Here is a 15,550-nt window from a genome sequence, read left to right as displayed (position 1 = left end):
TCTCACAGCAGATAACGCTGGTGGCAGTTGAAGGATGGAACTGAGCATGTGGCGCTACACATACATTTTATTCAATAACTCACTGGCTATACAACTTTTTTAATTACATGCAATTACTAAAGTATTCAGATCCAGGCCCTGGTCTGAAAAATGGAGAATATGTTTTGTCTTGTTATAAGGAAGGGTCACACTGGCCCATCAGAGGTCTGATACAGTAATCCAGTAAAACATAACTCCATTTGGTCCTAAGAAGCCATTTCAGCTAGGAAATCTATGAACTCAAGTTTATCTCACATATCTCTACTTATAGTCAGTGTCATATAGTCTTTCTGTAGCACCACACCTAAATTACGGTAGTAAAAAAAAAAAAAAAAAAGGTAAAACAGCATTTTGTGTATATACTTTATATATGACCTTAAAGGGTATTTGTCATCAGATTTGTAGCTATGATACAGGCTGACCTGTTACATGTGCACTTGGCAGCTGACGTCATCAGTGTTTGTCCCATGTTCATATGTGTCCACATTACTGAGAAAAATCATGTTTTATTCAATGCAAATGAGTCTCTAGGAGCAACAGAGCTTTACTGTTACACCTGGAGGCTCTGCTCTTTCTGCAACTGCCACCCCCTCTGCACTTTGATTGACATGACCAGGCAGTGTAAACGTGATCATGCCTGGCCCTGACGTCTCCTAAAGTCATTGAAAGTGGAGAGGGCATGGCAGTTGCAGAGAGAGCGGAGCCTCTAGGTGTAATGGCAGCACCTCTATTGATCCTAGTGGCTCATTTGCATTTATTAAAACATCATATTTCTCAGCAATGCGGACACATATGAACATGGGACCAACACAGATACCTTCAGCCCCAAGTCCACATGTAACAGGTCAGCCGGTTTCATAGGTACATCTGCTGACAGATTTTCCATAATTTTAAGAAACCAAAGTGGAAACAGCAGTCTTGTTTGCTTCATGCTTATATGTATTGTGATCCTACTTGATAAATGCTTGAGATAAATGTATCCAAGAAGCATCTTCACTCACCATCAAATGTTTGACTCCACTTAAATCTGAATGAGAATCCTGCAGACAAGTAGAAATACCTCTATGAGGAGAGCATGTTTGTTAAGCAAAGTTATCGGTGTATCACAAGCATTCCAACAAAACATTCCAGTGTTATCTAGTACTCATTCCCAAGAGTTCCAAAACCCAGCAACGTCCTTCCGCTTGTTGGCAGGATTTAATGGTCTGCTCCTCTAATATGTATACAATAACCATTTCTCAGGATCTGTACTGAATGCTATAATCTACCAGGATGAATACATTAAAGGGAAAGGAATGTGTGTCTATCAGTCCATAAAAAAATGGGCAAGCAAGGCTAAACCAGCACAGTAAGGGTACTTTCACACTAGCGTTGTTCCATTGCCGGAACTGCCTGCCGGATGAGGAAATCCGTATGTAAAACGGATATCTTTTGTTTCGGGATCCGGATGCAGATACGTCTGACAAATGCATTGAAATACCGGCTCCGTCTCTCTAGTGTCATCCGGAAAAACGGATCTGGTATTTATTTTTTTTCACATTTTTAAAGGTCTGCGCGTGCGCAGAACAGAAAACAGGTTCTGTCAATGCAGCAATTTCCTGAACAATTGGTACTGGATCCGGCATTAATACATTTCAATGGAAATTAATGTTGGATCTGGCAATCCGGCAAGTGTTCCGGAATTCTGGCTGGAGAAAATACTGCATGTAAAATGACCCCATTTTGGAAACTACACTAATTTTAAAACTGATTTTACTAACTTTGTTAACCCTTTAGGTGTTTCTCAAGAATTAATGGAAAATGGAGATGAAATTTCATAATTTCACTTTTTGGGCAGATTTTCCATTTTAATCAATTTTTTCCCACTAACAAAGCAAGTGTTAACAGCCAAACAAAACTCAATATTTATTGCCCTGATTCTGTAGTTTACAGAAACACCCCATATGTGGTCGTAAACAGCTGTACAGGCACACGGCAGGGCGTAGAAGGAAAGGAACGCCAAATGGTTTTTGGAGGGCAGATTTCACTGGGATAACTTTAAGTTGCCATGTCACATTTGAAGACCCCCTGATGCACCCCTAGAGTAGAAACTCCAAAAAAGTTACCCCATTTTAGAAACTACACCCCTAAAGGTATTCAAAACTGATTTTACAAACTTTGTTAACCCTTTAGGTGTTTCACAAGAATTAATGGAAAATAGAGATGACATTTTGAGAATCTACCTTTTTTGGCAGATTTTCCATTTGAATCCTTTTTATTTCACTAACAAAGCCAAGCAAAACTCAACATTTGGAATTGAATTGTAGATGGCATGCACCCAATATCTACAACCACTAGAGCAGGGGTGGCCAACCTTACATACACAAAGAGCCCAAAAAAATACGTATGACTACCAGGAGCCACAGGCTATACATTTACACACAAGTCACCGTATTTTTCACCCTACAAGATGCACCTAGGTTTTAACAAAGAAAAATAAGATAAAAAAAAATATTTTTCATCCGATCTGAGGTCTGCTGAAAATATTTTTTCTTATTTTTCATTAGCAGAGAAAAATAAATATATATTTTTTTCATGAGACCTCAGATCAGACTCCTAGATCATATCCCCAATCCTCATCTGACCTACAATAAGATCCCCGAACCTCATCAGACCCCCAAAATAAGACCCCCAATGCTCGGATCAGACAACACAAAAAAGACTCCCAGTGTCAGACCCTCAGTGCTCAGATCTACCCCCCCCCCCATGCTCAGACCTGACAAACCCATGCTCAAACAAGCCCCCATGCTCAGATCTTCCCACTCATGCTCAGATCAGACCCCCATGTTCAGATCAGACCCCCATTGCCCAGATGAGGACCCCCATCCCATGCTCAGATCAGAACTCCCATGCTAAGATCAGACCACCATGCTCAGTTCTATAATTTAAAAAAATCTCTTCCCTCTCCTGATCAGACAGTGGGCTCCTGCTCGGGCACCTCCTACTCTGCACGTCTGACATTCTCTCCACTGTGACCTGATGAGCACAACGTCAGGTCATAGTGCGTGTCTCCACGTACTACGTTCTCACACTGTGTGCATCAGGACGTAGTGGAGAGTGAGCTGTAGCTGCAAAGTAGTAACAGGGCCCGATCAGGAAAAGAGATCTGAGCAATGGGGTGGAGAGTGAGCCGGCCTGACTGCTTCCTGGCTTCACAGCTAGAGCCTCACTTGAAGAAGCAAAGAGCCGCATGTGGCTCAAGAGCCACAGGTTGGCCACCCCTGCACTAGAGGACAACTGGTCATGAATAAGTCATATTTATTAGTACTAGTAGTAGTAGTAGTATTAGCAGTAGCAATGTTTCGGGCATGAGCCCTTCATTAGTATTAGTAGTAGCAATGTTACAGACATGAGCACTTCAGTAGTATTAGTAGTAACAATGTTTCGGACATGATCCTTTCAGTAGTATTAGTAGTAGCAGCAATGTTCCAGGCATGAGGCCTTCAGTAGTATTATTAGTAGCAATGATCCGGCCATGAGGCATTCAGCAGTATTAGTAGTCACAATATTCCAGGCATGAGCCCTTGAGTAGTATTAGTAGTAATGATCCGGGAATGAGCCATTCAGCAATATGAGTAGTCACAATGTTCCAGGCATGAGCCCTTCAGCAGTATTAGTAGTAACAATGTTTAAGCCCTTCAGTAGTATTAGCAGTAGCATAAATGTTTTGGGCATAAGCCCTTCAGCAGTATTAGTAGTAGCAATGTTTCAGACATGAACCTTTCAGTAGTATTAGCAGTAGCAATGTTTTGTACATGAGCCTTTCAGTAGTATTAGTAGTAGCAATGTTTCGGACATGAGCATTTCAGTAGTATTAGTAGTAGCAATGTTTTGAACATGAGCTCTTCAGTAGTATTAGTAGTAGTAGCAGCAGCAATGTTTCGGGCATGAACCGTTCAGTAGTACTAGTAGTAGCAATGTTTCAGGCATAAGCCGTTCAGCAGTATTAGTAGTAGCAATGTTTCAGGCATGAGCCTTTCCTTAGTATTAGTAGTAATGAAGTTCGGGAATGAGCCCTTTATCTGGCTTGTAGCATAAATATAGCAGTCCTTATCATATGTTACTGTGTGTAACACTTTACAAAGTCCACCTGCAGCCTGATATGCTGACTCTTATTGTATACATATTAAATGCCAGATTGTACGTTAACCACCTGTGTACTCAACTGGCCTGTTTCATCTTGCAGAAAATTATTCCAGAACTATAATATATATACATATTGTGGGGATTCCCTCTGGTAGTTAGGATTAGCGAGTGCAGCACTGAGGCAAAGTACAAGTTTTCGGTTCAAAACATCAGTGTTTATTCACACGAGAAACCAAAAAAAAAAACGCAAGTTGCTTGGTGATCGTTCACACACATGAAAAGTATACAAAACAGTCACCTTTTCTCCTCTGCGCTACTACACACCCTGTTGAGAGTTCTGCTTTGTCAAGTCCACAGGCAGGCGTTAGGCGGCCTGTTCGCCCTCACAGGTATCTGAGCCTTCCAGTCCGGCTTAAGCCGCGGTTCCCAACACAGCCCTCAAATCACAGCACACAGACTTCCTGAGTGCCACTGTCAGACGGAGATAATCCTCCCCGCCTGGCAGTGCTGGGTGGATTTCATGCCTGGCAAAACCCAGCCTGGAACATGGGGAGTAGTCACCCACCCAGCACTTTGACTACTCCCAGTAAGAGCCATCCCGGATCAGCTATGACAGCCATGCTAACTCTCAAGTTGTCAATTAGCAATAACTAACACATAAAATACCGGCTCTTACTCCGAGGCCAGGAACCTTCGTGACACGTACCTATCATCCACGATGATTCCTTGTGCCATCTTACTATTATATATTGTAAGAAGGTACCTGGAATCATCGTGGATGGAAGGTGTCACCGAACTTCCTGGCCTCGGTGACGTAATAGTCTGTATTTTATGTGTCAGCAACAGCTACTGCTAATTGACACCTTGAGAGTTAGCATGACTGTCATAGCTGATCCGGGACAGCTCTTACTGGGAGTAGTCAAAGTGCTGGGTGAGTGACTACTCCCCAAATTCCAGGCCAGGTTTTGCCAGGCATAAAAAAAAACAGTCAGCACTGCCAGGTGTGGTGGATTTACCTCCCTCTGACAGTGGAGCTCAGGAGTCTGTGTGCTGTGAACTGAGGGCTGTGCTGGGATTTGTGGTTTGAGCCGGGCTGGAGGACTCAGACAGCCTGTGAACTTGATGAGGTTGAACTGCTAACAGGGTGTGAATTAACACCCAGGAGAAAAGGTGACTTTTTATTGTATATGGACTTTCCTTGTGTGTGAACAAACACCAAGCCACCTGCGTTTTGTGATACACCTTATCTGCAATTTGTTATACACCAATGTGTGAATAAACATCGCTGTTTGATTCAAGAACTGTGTACTTTGCCTCTGTACTACATCCGCTAGTCCTAACTACCATAGCGAATCCCCACTACATACATATATATATATATATATATATATATATACACATATATACACATATATACATATACACACACACACTACTCCTCACAAAAAGTTAGGGATATTTGGCTTTCAGGTGAAAGTTATAGAAAACGTAAAAAGTTCACGCTACAGTGATATTATATCATGAAAATAGGGCATTTAAGTAGAAGCATGCAATGGTGATTTCCTCATCTCAAACAGTTTATTGAAACAAAAGCCAACAACAGTGGTGGGTATTCACCCACAAAAAATGTCAATGTCTCAATAACTTGTCATGTGGCCTTGAGCATCAATTACAGCTTGACAACAACGTCTCATGCTGTTCACAAGTCAACTTATTCTCTGCTGAGGCATGGTATCCCACTCTTCTTGAAGGGTGACCCTCCGGTCATTGAGGTTCTGGGGTACAGAGTTAGGAACCTCTACACAGCCACTCCATTTGAGGTCTCCCAGTCTCCAGCAGCCATTCCCTAATGATGCGACATCGATGAGCTGGCGCATTGTTATTTAAATAGTATGGGCTTGTCACTGTACGATTCACAAAGTATAGGGTAGTTCTGTATTGACTGCCCACACTGTAACACTACCACCAAAGACTTATCTGGTGAGAACAGTGACTGATGCATAGCGCTCTCCATGTCTCCAACGTCGCAATTTCTGCTCAGCGTGAATCGACTTTCCCTCGTCCAGTGTAGATGCTCCCTGACCCATGCAAGACGATGACGCAGGTAAACGGTTCGGTAAAAGTTTTTTTACAGTAGAAATTAATATTGGGAAGTTATTACCCGAAGTCTCGCGAGACTTTGCGAAGTAATAACTTCGGCTCATAGACCCAATACATTCTAAAACTGTACGGAGCTCCCACTCTGTACAGTATTCTAACAAAGTTTTATGCGAATGTTTAATGTTTCATCCAAAGTCGATTCGCTCATCCCTATTCATGGCTCAAACACCTGTTGTGAATTTTGCCGTTAAGCTCCTTGTTAGAAAACAGAAAGTTGTGGGCAAAGTACTGAAACATTGAACAGTTGGACATGTCCATTCAAAAGTTTAGAGAAGATCACATTGAGTTTACCTGTAAAGGTTAGAGTGCATTTTATGTTCATCCTGAAATTTCACCCAGTGCCAAATATCTAGGTATAAGTGAAAATACTAAGTCCATCTTACCTCTTTGCCATGTTCTGTATGAAGACAGTAGCTGGTACTCAGCACACATTCCGCACAACACTTTCCCTCGAAATGTACTAATTCTTCACCCTGATAAAGAAAGGCAGATTGCTGCAGTAAGAAGAATGCTCTTTTGCTGAAGTGATGTCAGTTTTCCAGTAAACAAAAAAGAAGATCTGGAATTTAAAGATCTGACTTTATTCATCTTAAGGAGTAGCATTTAGAGGCTCTCCATAAAGAAAAGCAAACTCAGCACATTGCTGGAAAGCCTGTTATCTACATTTAAGCCTGATATCTACACCAGAGGTTAATACAAACCGCAAGTTTGATAATGAGCACAAATCTCACGAAGAAAAAAAAAAACTCACAAACTGTTGCAAACTACCACAATGTACTCATATAGTATATATGTGGAAAACCAATCTATTACTGGATGTCATAAACATGGTGTACAGTATAATAATGTACTGCTTAGTTTAATTACACAAGACAGAATTAAAATGATACTCCTGACTTAGGTATTAAAGGGGAACTAAAGCCAGAATCCAAAGAACAATAAAATAACATATTCTCCTTGTGTGTCTTTGTTAATTGCTCTTGTTTCATCAGATATCACAATTGCAGACCATGAACAATAAACTAGAAAAGCAGTGCAACGTTCTCTCGGGCTGCAGCCACTTCTACTATCCCCTCCTTCTCATGCTAGTGCACATAAGGCAGGAGGTGTAGGAGGAGGGGGCTGGGATAACTTTTACTTTAAAGCACATTCAGCTAGCCGTTCTGTAGCCAAAGATGGGGGAGGACTAGGGGAAAGACAAAGTGCTTCATCTGTAAGATCTCTCCTAAAACTGCTTATGACCGCATAGGGAGAAGCACCTTGTAGACATAGCTATGTGTGCAATATGGATTAAATGTATTTGTAGGATTTATTCATTTTCAGGGTTTAGTTTACTAATCCTATTGCTGAAACCTGACCTGGTGACACTTGTTCAGTGGAAGACCCCATTAATGGGAAAATGGTGCATTGTTTAATTCAAACTTTTAGGATACTCATAAGTTGAAACATTTTTGTTGTTTTTTCATTAAAATTCCTGAAATATTGCCGTTTGCACTCTGACAGCACAACCCTCAAATAGATTGACAATTCCTGTTACTTTTCAGCTTGTGCCATGAACACTGGTGGCATAAGCAACAGTCATCCTATTGTAATATCAGGACGGAATAACAATAAAGGCCCTCATATACATTAAATGGCTGTCAGCCAAATGAACGTTCAGCCGATGTCTCCCAACCCCCCTCTTGGCTTCCCTATACGGATACAAGCTTGCAACTGTCAAACATTTTTGTGTATTGTATGAGGAGAGCGGATAAAATAAAAGGATTGGGCAAAAATATTAATTTCTTCCAATGTGTCTCTCCCTCAACATCATCTGTCAGAGAGAGTAAAGAGCTCCCCATACTCATCAGAATATCATCTGAGTCTGCCATACACACTTATACAGAAAATGATATCAATTACTGATAACACCTCCCCTGTGTACAACTATCAGTGACTGACAGCTATCTATGTATACACACATACACAGAGAATGCTATCAATCACTGATAACAACTACCCAGTGTACAACTATCAGTTACTGAGAGTTATCTATGTATACACACCTACACAGAGAATACTATCAATTACTGATAACACCTCTCCTGTGTACAACTATCAGTGACTGACAGCTATCTATGTATACACACTTACACAGTAAATGCTATCAATCACTGATAACACCTCGCCCATGTACAACTATCAGTGAAGGACAGCTATCTCTGTATACACACTTACACAGAGAATACTATCAATTACGGATAACACCTCCCCTGTGTACAACTATCAGTGACTGACAGCTATGTACATACACTTACACAGAGAATTATATCAATCACTGATAACAACTCCCCCGTGTATGCTATCAGTGATTGATAGCTATCTATGTATACACACACAGAATGCTATCAATCACTGATATCACCTCCCCTGTGTACAACTATCAGTGACTGACAGCTATCTATGTATACACACTTAGACAGAGAATGCTATCAATCACTGATAACACCTCCCCCGTGTAGGCTATCAGTGATTGATAGCTATCTATGTATACACACACACAGAATGCTATCAATCACTAATAAACTTCTCCCCATGTACAGCTATCAGTGACTGACAGCTGTGTATACACACTTACACAGAGAGTGCTATCAATCACTGATAACATGTCCCCCGTGTACAACTATCCGTGACTGACAGCCATTTATTTATACACACAGAGAATGCAATTAATCACTAATAACACCTCCTTAGTGGACAATTAAATTAGAAAGGGGAAAGATTGAAACGTATAAATTTCTATTTAATAAAAACAAACACTGAGATGAGAAAAATGTATTCAGATGAAATGTTTGTGGGAGACAATTTATTCCTTAAATGGGTTTTTGGGGAGATAAAAAAAATAAGCATTACTCAACCACCAATCCCCTTTTCCACCACTATTCTGATCCCCACTGACTCTACTTTCTGGTACGCTGTTGACTGCAGCCAGTGACAGCATTTCCAGCCATTTCCTGTGTGTCAAATAGAGACCAGGAAGTAGAGCGCTTCTGAGGCCGTAGCAGTGTAGGAGTGGCAGCAGTGGAGGTTCGGTGAGTTGACTAATGCTTAGTTTTTTTATTTTTAAACAAATTTTTCTCATTAACTCACCTACAGATTTTCAGACATGGTGGAAACTCACAGTGTGAACTATATAGTCTTCTGCGCTACCCAATCTTCTCTGGCTAGATATACAATATATATCAAGATAAGCTCATGTCTGATTATCAGTGCAGTCTGTGAAATGTAACGCTAAGGTGTAACCACAAATTCACAAGACTTAGTATAAGAGATAAAAATTGAGTGGTGGAAAAATGCTATTAAGGAAAAGATCAAACGCTATATGAATGAGAACATTCAACAGACATAGTAAATGGAACCATAACTTTGCTTTGTGAAATGAGTGCCAGAAGAGTAGGATGTAAAATGAGATAGTGGAAGCAAATAAGCAGGGCTTTATATGGGAGCAGCCTTCAGTATATTCCACCAAAAGAATGTTTGGAGGAGGTTAAGGGGAAGAGCTGATACCATAAATACATATTGTACGTTACCATTACCAAGCAGTTAATTTATACACATGGATGAGAGAAAATAACTCTGCATAAAGTGTTTGACACTCCTGTTACTATATAAACATACAGGCCATTACGAGAGGTTTTCCAGCTAGGACTTTATAATGCATACTGGTTCTTACAATCCTGAGGCAGGGAATTTACAGCTCAAAGTGCAATTATTTCTCAGTGCCTGGTAGAACCCATCAATCAAGCAGGAAACATAAACCATCTGAAAACAATGGCGACCTACTAAAGTCATTTATACTACGTTTGAGTTTCTAGTCATATCGCTGATATGTGTGAATGAAAACTCATTAACAGGATTAGGCTCCTTTCACATCTGCGTAGGAAGCTCCGTTCAGGGCTGTTATCACAAAAATTGTCAAAAACGGTGAAGAGAAAAGTCCCCATGCAGGACTTTTTTTTCCACAAAAAAAAATATGTTTTCCTAAACGGAAATTGAATGTTCCCATGGTAGTTAATGGGATCTGTTAGTTCCTTTCGTATCATTTATGTACCGAATCTGTGACTTCTGTTATTTTCGTTTTTCTGCTCCTATAACGAAGCAGAATAACGTAAATAAGAAGCGCTGATGTGAAAGCAGCGTAAAATGTAGAGTAGTACATCAGAACATTATTCATAAAACCATAGAGACAACCTAATAAAAATAGTTTCCTTATAGATATGGCAGATACAGCAGAGCTCGGGACAGCTTGTGATTTGGCATAGCTCATTGAATCATTTGTAATACATTGCATTACATATGACTGCAGATGAACCCTCTTGGCACCCTTGAATGACAAAATCAGCTTTGCTTAGTATAAGCAATGAAATACTGTCTAGTTAAGACTATGCCATGAGTAGGGATCAATATTTCTAGATCCGAAACGTGTAGATAATGCAGTTCTCATGCATTTTTTTATTTAAAGAAGGGAAAATAAAAGTTTTGTATTTTAGAAGGTTGCTTGTGGACGCTGGACTTCTATACTAATACTCATGCTAATAGTGCTGCTGTCCATGCATTCCACATATCACAGGTGAGCTGGATTTCGTTTTCTATTGGACTGCAAGCAACGGCTTACAATATGTGATTAATATTGGCACGTCAGAAACAGAAGAAAATAAAAACCTCACTGAGAATTAAACAGATGGGACCAAAACATAAAAAAAATTATGTATGGTATCCTATATAAAAAATGAAGACTGCAACCTGCTGGACTAGAGCACAGGAGGAACATGTGGATGCACAGACTGAAGTTGACTCCTAAATCTCCTAATTTGAGATGGGCAATGTCACATGGCATTCTAATCAAAACTTTTTTTTTATTTTTTCAAGTTTTTGCAGTAGTTTCATCCAAAAGCCCAATATTAATCCTTGGTACAAACGGTATATTTAGACCAGACGTTTTGGTCATTTCAGACAATTTCCATTATATATATATACTGGCTGTTCCCAGCCCTTGATTGGCACCAGAGACCACTGAATTGAGTGCGGTTCTTCATTCTATTACTCACATGGCATTCTAAAGCGTTTAGTTTTTTCCTCTTTTGGTGGCTACCAACAATGCCAGTCACCAAGGATACACTGAAGCTTGGACTATTAATTCTGAGGTCAACCAAATTCAAGCCACCCTCAAACCTAACACATTTCCTTGAAGTCATTTTGATGTTCAAAAAAGTTGATGAAGTTTGCCATCATGTGAAATTGATAGTATTAGTAATATTGTTTTGGTAACAACCTGTCTAACCCTACATCTACAGTACTTTGGAACTGCTAACATTCTCTTCCATAAGACCAAAGAAGGGGGTTACATTTGATCTTGAAAACTTCATGAACAGAACATCCTAGTGACATCTGAGAAAATCCCATATACTAAGTGAGCTATGTATAAATCATATATTTCTACATGCGGACCCATAACTATCTATAGCACATCCTGTAATTAATTTGACCATCATCATAAATAGAAGATCCTTCTTGACAGCTGGGTGGAAGTGAGTATTTTTTCACATTTCCCAAAATAAATCATGCAAGGTTGTGCCAAGGGTCAGTGTTCTTCTTTAGAGTTGTAGAAAAGGAATGCTATTCGGGTTGTCCATGAAATGCAGAGATTAGCGTTCACCGCATAATTAGAGTTTTGTTGATCAACTAAGTAGACTTACATAGGTTACTAAGACAATATTTACCAAGTGTCCGTAAGCTCTATGCTCTATGCTAGATCAGCAGATATCATGGCAAAACAGCTTTGTAACTAGCATAGTTATATCTAGTAAGGATATATAGAGGATCTGCACCATAATAAGACTACAGCAGTAGGAACCTTCTTACCCATGAGCACTCTACTTGGGAACACTGAGCTGGGTGGCACAGTACTTTCCCTCTGTCACACAAGCAGAATTTACAGTGACTTCCATTCCAGAGCTCTCCATGGTACTTGATGGATCCATCCACCATACAGCTGCCTTTAGAGGACACACACTCTTCACAGCACTGTCCAGAGCGTCTCATTTTGCTCTGGCCCTGCAAACAAAGAATGTCTCAGTCAGTCATATTTTGGCAACTTAATTCTGTTTCGTTTCTAGTCTCAAGGTATTTTAAGTTAAAATCTATTTCACAGTCAAATTGATTCTGAAAGGTCCTACAAACTCTATCACAGTGAATGCAAGGGCTACAAAAAATGACTCCGTCATCTTATAGATAATTACAAGTTGTCCCTTTCTCTGAAACCTTGAGCACTCTAAGGCCTCTTTCACACGGGCGTCAGTTTTTTTGCCCGGATAAGAGGCGGGTGCGTTGTGGGAAAATGCGCGATTTTTCCGCGCGAGTGCAAAACATTGTCATGCGTTGCACTCGCGTGAGAAAAATCGCGCATGTTTGGTACCCAAACCCGAACTTCTATGTTCTGAAGATTGTATTATTTTCCCTTATAACATGGTTATAAGGGAAAATAATAGCATTCTGAATACAGAATGCATAGTAAAACAGCGCTAGAGGGGTAAAAAATAAATAAACAAAAATGTAACTCACCTTAGTCCACTTGATCGTGAAGCCCGGCATCTCCTTGTGTCTCCTCTGCTGAACAGGACCTGGGGTGAGCTGCTGCATTAAATAGAGGTTAAGGACCTTTGATGACGTCACTCCGGTCATCACATGGTCTTTTACCATGGTAAATCACCATGGTAAAAGATTATGTGACGTACCATGTGATGACCGGAGTGACGTCATCAAAGGTCCTTAACCTCTATTTAATGCAGCAGCTCACCCCAGGTCCTGTTCAGCAGAGGAGACACAAGTAGATGCCGGGCTTCGCGATCAAGTGGACTAAGGTGAGTTAAATTATTATTATTATTTTTTTAACCCCTCTAGCGCTGTTTTACTATGCATTCTGTATTCAGAATGCTATTATTTTCCCTTATAACCATGTTAGAAGGGAAAATAATAATGATCGGGTCTCCATCCCGATCGTCTCCTAGCAACCGTGCGTGAAAATCGCACCGCATCCGTACTTGCTTGCGGATGCTATGCGCTTTTTACGCTTCCCATTCACTTCTATGGGGCCTGCGTCGCGTGAAAATCGGACAATATAGAGCATGCTGCGATTTTCACTCAACGCACAAGTGATGCGTGAAAATCACCGCTCATGTGAACAGCCCCAGAGAAATGAATGGGTCAGGATTCAGTGCGGGTGCAATACGTTCACCGCACGCATCGCACCCGCACGGAAAACTCGCCCGTGTGAAAGGGGCCTAAAACTGCTACTTAAAATTTTAAAGGGGTTCTCCTACAATTTAAAACATATGATCTATCCACAGTGGATAGTTGAGTATTGTACATGGAAATAGCCAAGTGCAGTTTACATGGGGGGAGGGGGGGATAGGAGCCGATTGTCTTGTGGATAGGTGATGGAGGTAAAACCCATTTAAGGCTGACTTTTCAATTCTAAACTAAAATTATCCAATAAAGGTTCAGTTTAGGAGGACCTTTTGATTGTTCAATTGCAAATCATCATCAATGTTGATTCAGGTACAGTAAATGGTGCATGTACCCTGTTGATAGAGCCGAATGTGCAGGTACACTAAATCGCTCAGCAATTTGGAAAGTAGCATCAGGGAAATGAAATAACCCATGCGTACTCTTCCAGTGGCATCCATGGAGACATGAGATGAGATGGCGCAATGTGCTTACAGGCATTTATACCATTGCGCTCAGATTAAAGGTGGTCCAGATGGTGCTGGCATTTTGCAGACAACACCCGGGGATCTTGTGAAAAGAATACATTTTCTCGATGACTGCTCCCTGTTAGGCTATATCCACATGGCTATATTACTGCTACATTTTGTACAGAATGGGAATAAGGAATGAGGTACACAGAGGCATACAGAGTTTTTTTTCTTCACTCAGATCCAGCACAATTCTGTTAGAAAAAAAAATCTTGGCACTCTCCATCAGATGTACGCTATGTCAAGTTAAAGGGGTACCCTTACCCGCGGATCTGCTGTTTCCGTGTGCCGGGCCACCTAAGGCTGGCACTCTGATGTGTCCGCAACTCCCACTGTGGAAAGAGCTAGACAACCCCTTTAAGACAGCTTGTCATGTGTAACATTACCTTGTCACAGGAAAGTGAGGGACAAGTCTGTGTATGGCACTTCACTTCACCTCTGTCACAAATACAGGTGGCACAGGAATTTTTCTTCCACTGTGAGCCATGCTGAATAAACAGAAGACAAGTATAAATCACCATGTGATGATACCCATTTCATTCAACTGAAATGAACAAGCAGGACATGGTACAGAATGACTAATACAATACACAACCCTAAATTAACGGGTTCTGAATTATCACCCTAAGGGTCCATTCACACATCCGTTGTTTCTTTCCTGATCTGTTCCGTTTTTTGCTGAACAGATCTGGACCAGATCTGGACCCATTCATTTTCAATGGGTCCTGAAAAAAAATCAGACATTGTGCTGTCCGATTTTTTTCAGGACCCATTGAAAATGAATGGGTCCAGATCTGTTCCGCAAAAAACGGAACAGATCAGGAAAGAAACAACGGACGTGTGAATGGACCCTAAGTGGAGCAAGGAATATAGATTAGAAAATGCTGTCTTAAAAAGCAATTTTGGAGAAATGTTCTCCTATTTATGTAGAACAGATGCCTACTGTGCACAGAACATCACATACTATGGTGGTTAGAAAACGGACCTTTGTATGCAACCTGTTAAACATTTTTGTAATATACTTAGTTAGTTAAAGATAGTATTTTTGCACTAGAAAACAGGGTGTAAAGAGTCCTCTTAGTAAAGCTCTGAGTGTTGCTAAGGAGAGTCTGTCTTCTGTGTTCAGTTCCCCTGAAGACGCCTGTGTGTAATATTCAGAGTAGAGATGAACAAATTGATTTGTCTCATTAGGCAGACTTCTTCAACTTTGAGGGGCTGTCCCCACAGGTAAAGAAATGCCCACCCGCCATATGATTGACATAGTCGGACACCTCTCCCAGCCATGTCAATCTCCTGCAAAAGCTCAAATTCGGCTTTGGGAACAGCTACTGCGCATGTGCCGCTATTCTTCCAGATTTGAGCTTCAGCAGTGGCGCAGGCAGGAGATTGACAGGGCTGGGCATGATGCCTGGAGAAGAATCAATTTGCTTATC

The 15,550-nt window shown here is 40.8% G+C and overlaps 1 protein-coding gene across 1 annotated transcript in view; it reads right to left on the bottom strand.

Moving 5' to 3' along the window:
• The window catches only part of FRAS1 (Fraser extracellular matrix complex subunit 1), a 436,383-nt gene that overhangs the window by 245,916 nt on the left and 174,917 nt on the right, over nucleotides 1-15,550 (bottom strand). Inside the window, exons 8-11 of the mRNA XM_044304452.1 lie at nucleotides 14,504-14,605; nucleotides 12,226-12,417; nucleotides 6,708-6,797; nucleotides 1,041-1,079 (exon numbers count right to left, since the gene is read on the bottom strand). Of these exons, the coding sequence (XP_044160387.1) occupies nucleotides 1,041-1,079; nucleotides 6,708-6,797; nucleotides 12,226-12,417; nucleotides 14,504-14,605 (423 nt within the window). The remainder of the gene's footprint in view (nucleotides 1-1,040; nucleotides 1,080-6,707; nucleotides 6,798-12,225; nucleotides 12,418-14,503; nucleotides 14,606-15,550) is intronic.

Source organism: Bufo gargarizans, chromosome 1 (assembly GCF_014858855.1).
Source record: "Bufo gargarizans isolate SCDJY-AF-19 chromosome 1, ASM1485885v1, whole genome shotgun sequence".
In the NCBI taxonomy this organism is placed as follows: Eukaryota; Metazoa; Chordata; class Amphibia; order Anura; family Bufonidae; genus Bufo; species Bufo gargarizans.
Note: the sequence above shows the minus strand (reverse complement) of the source record. Positions and strands in the feature narration are given on the sequence as shown.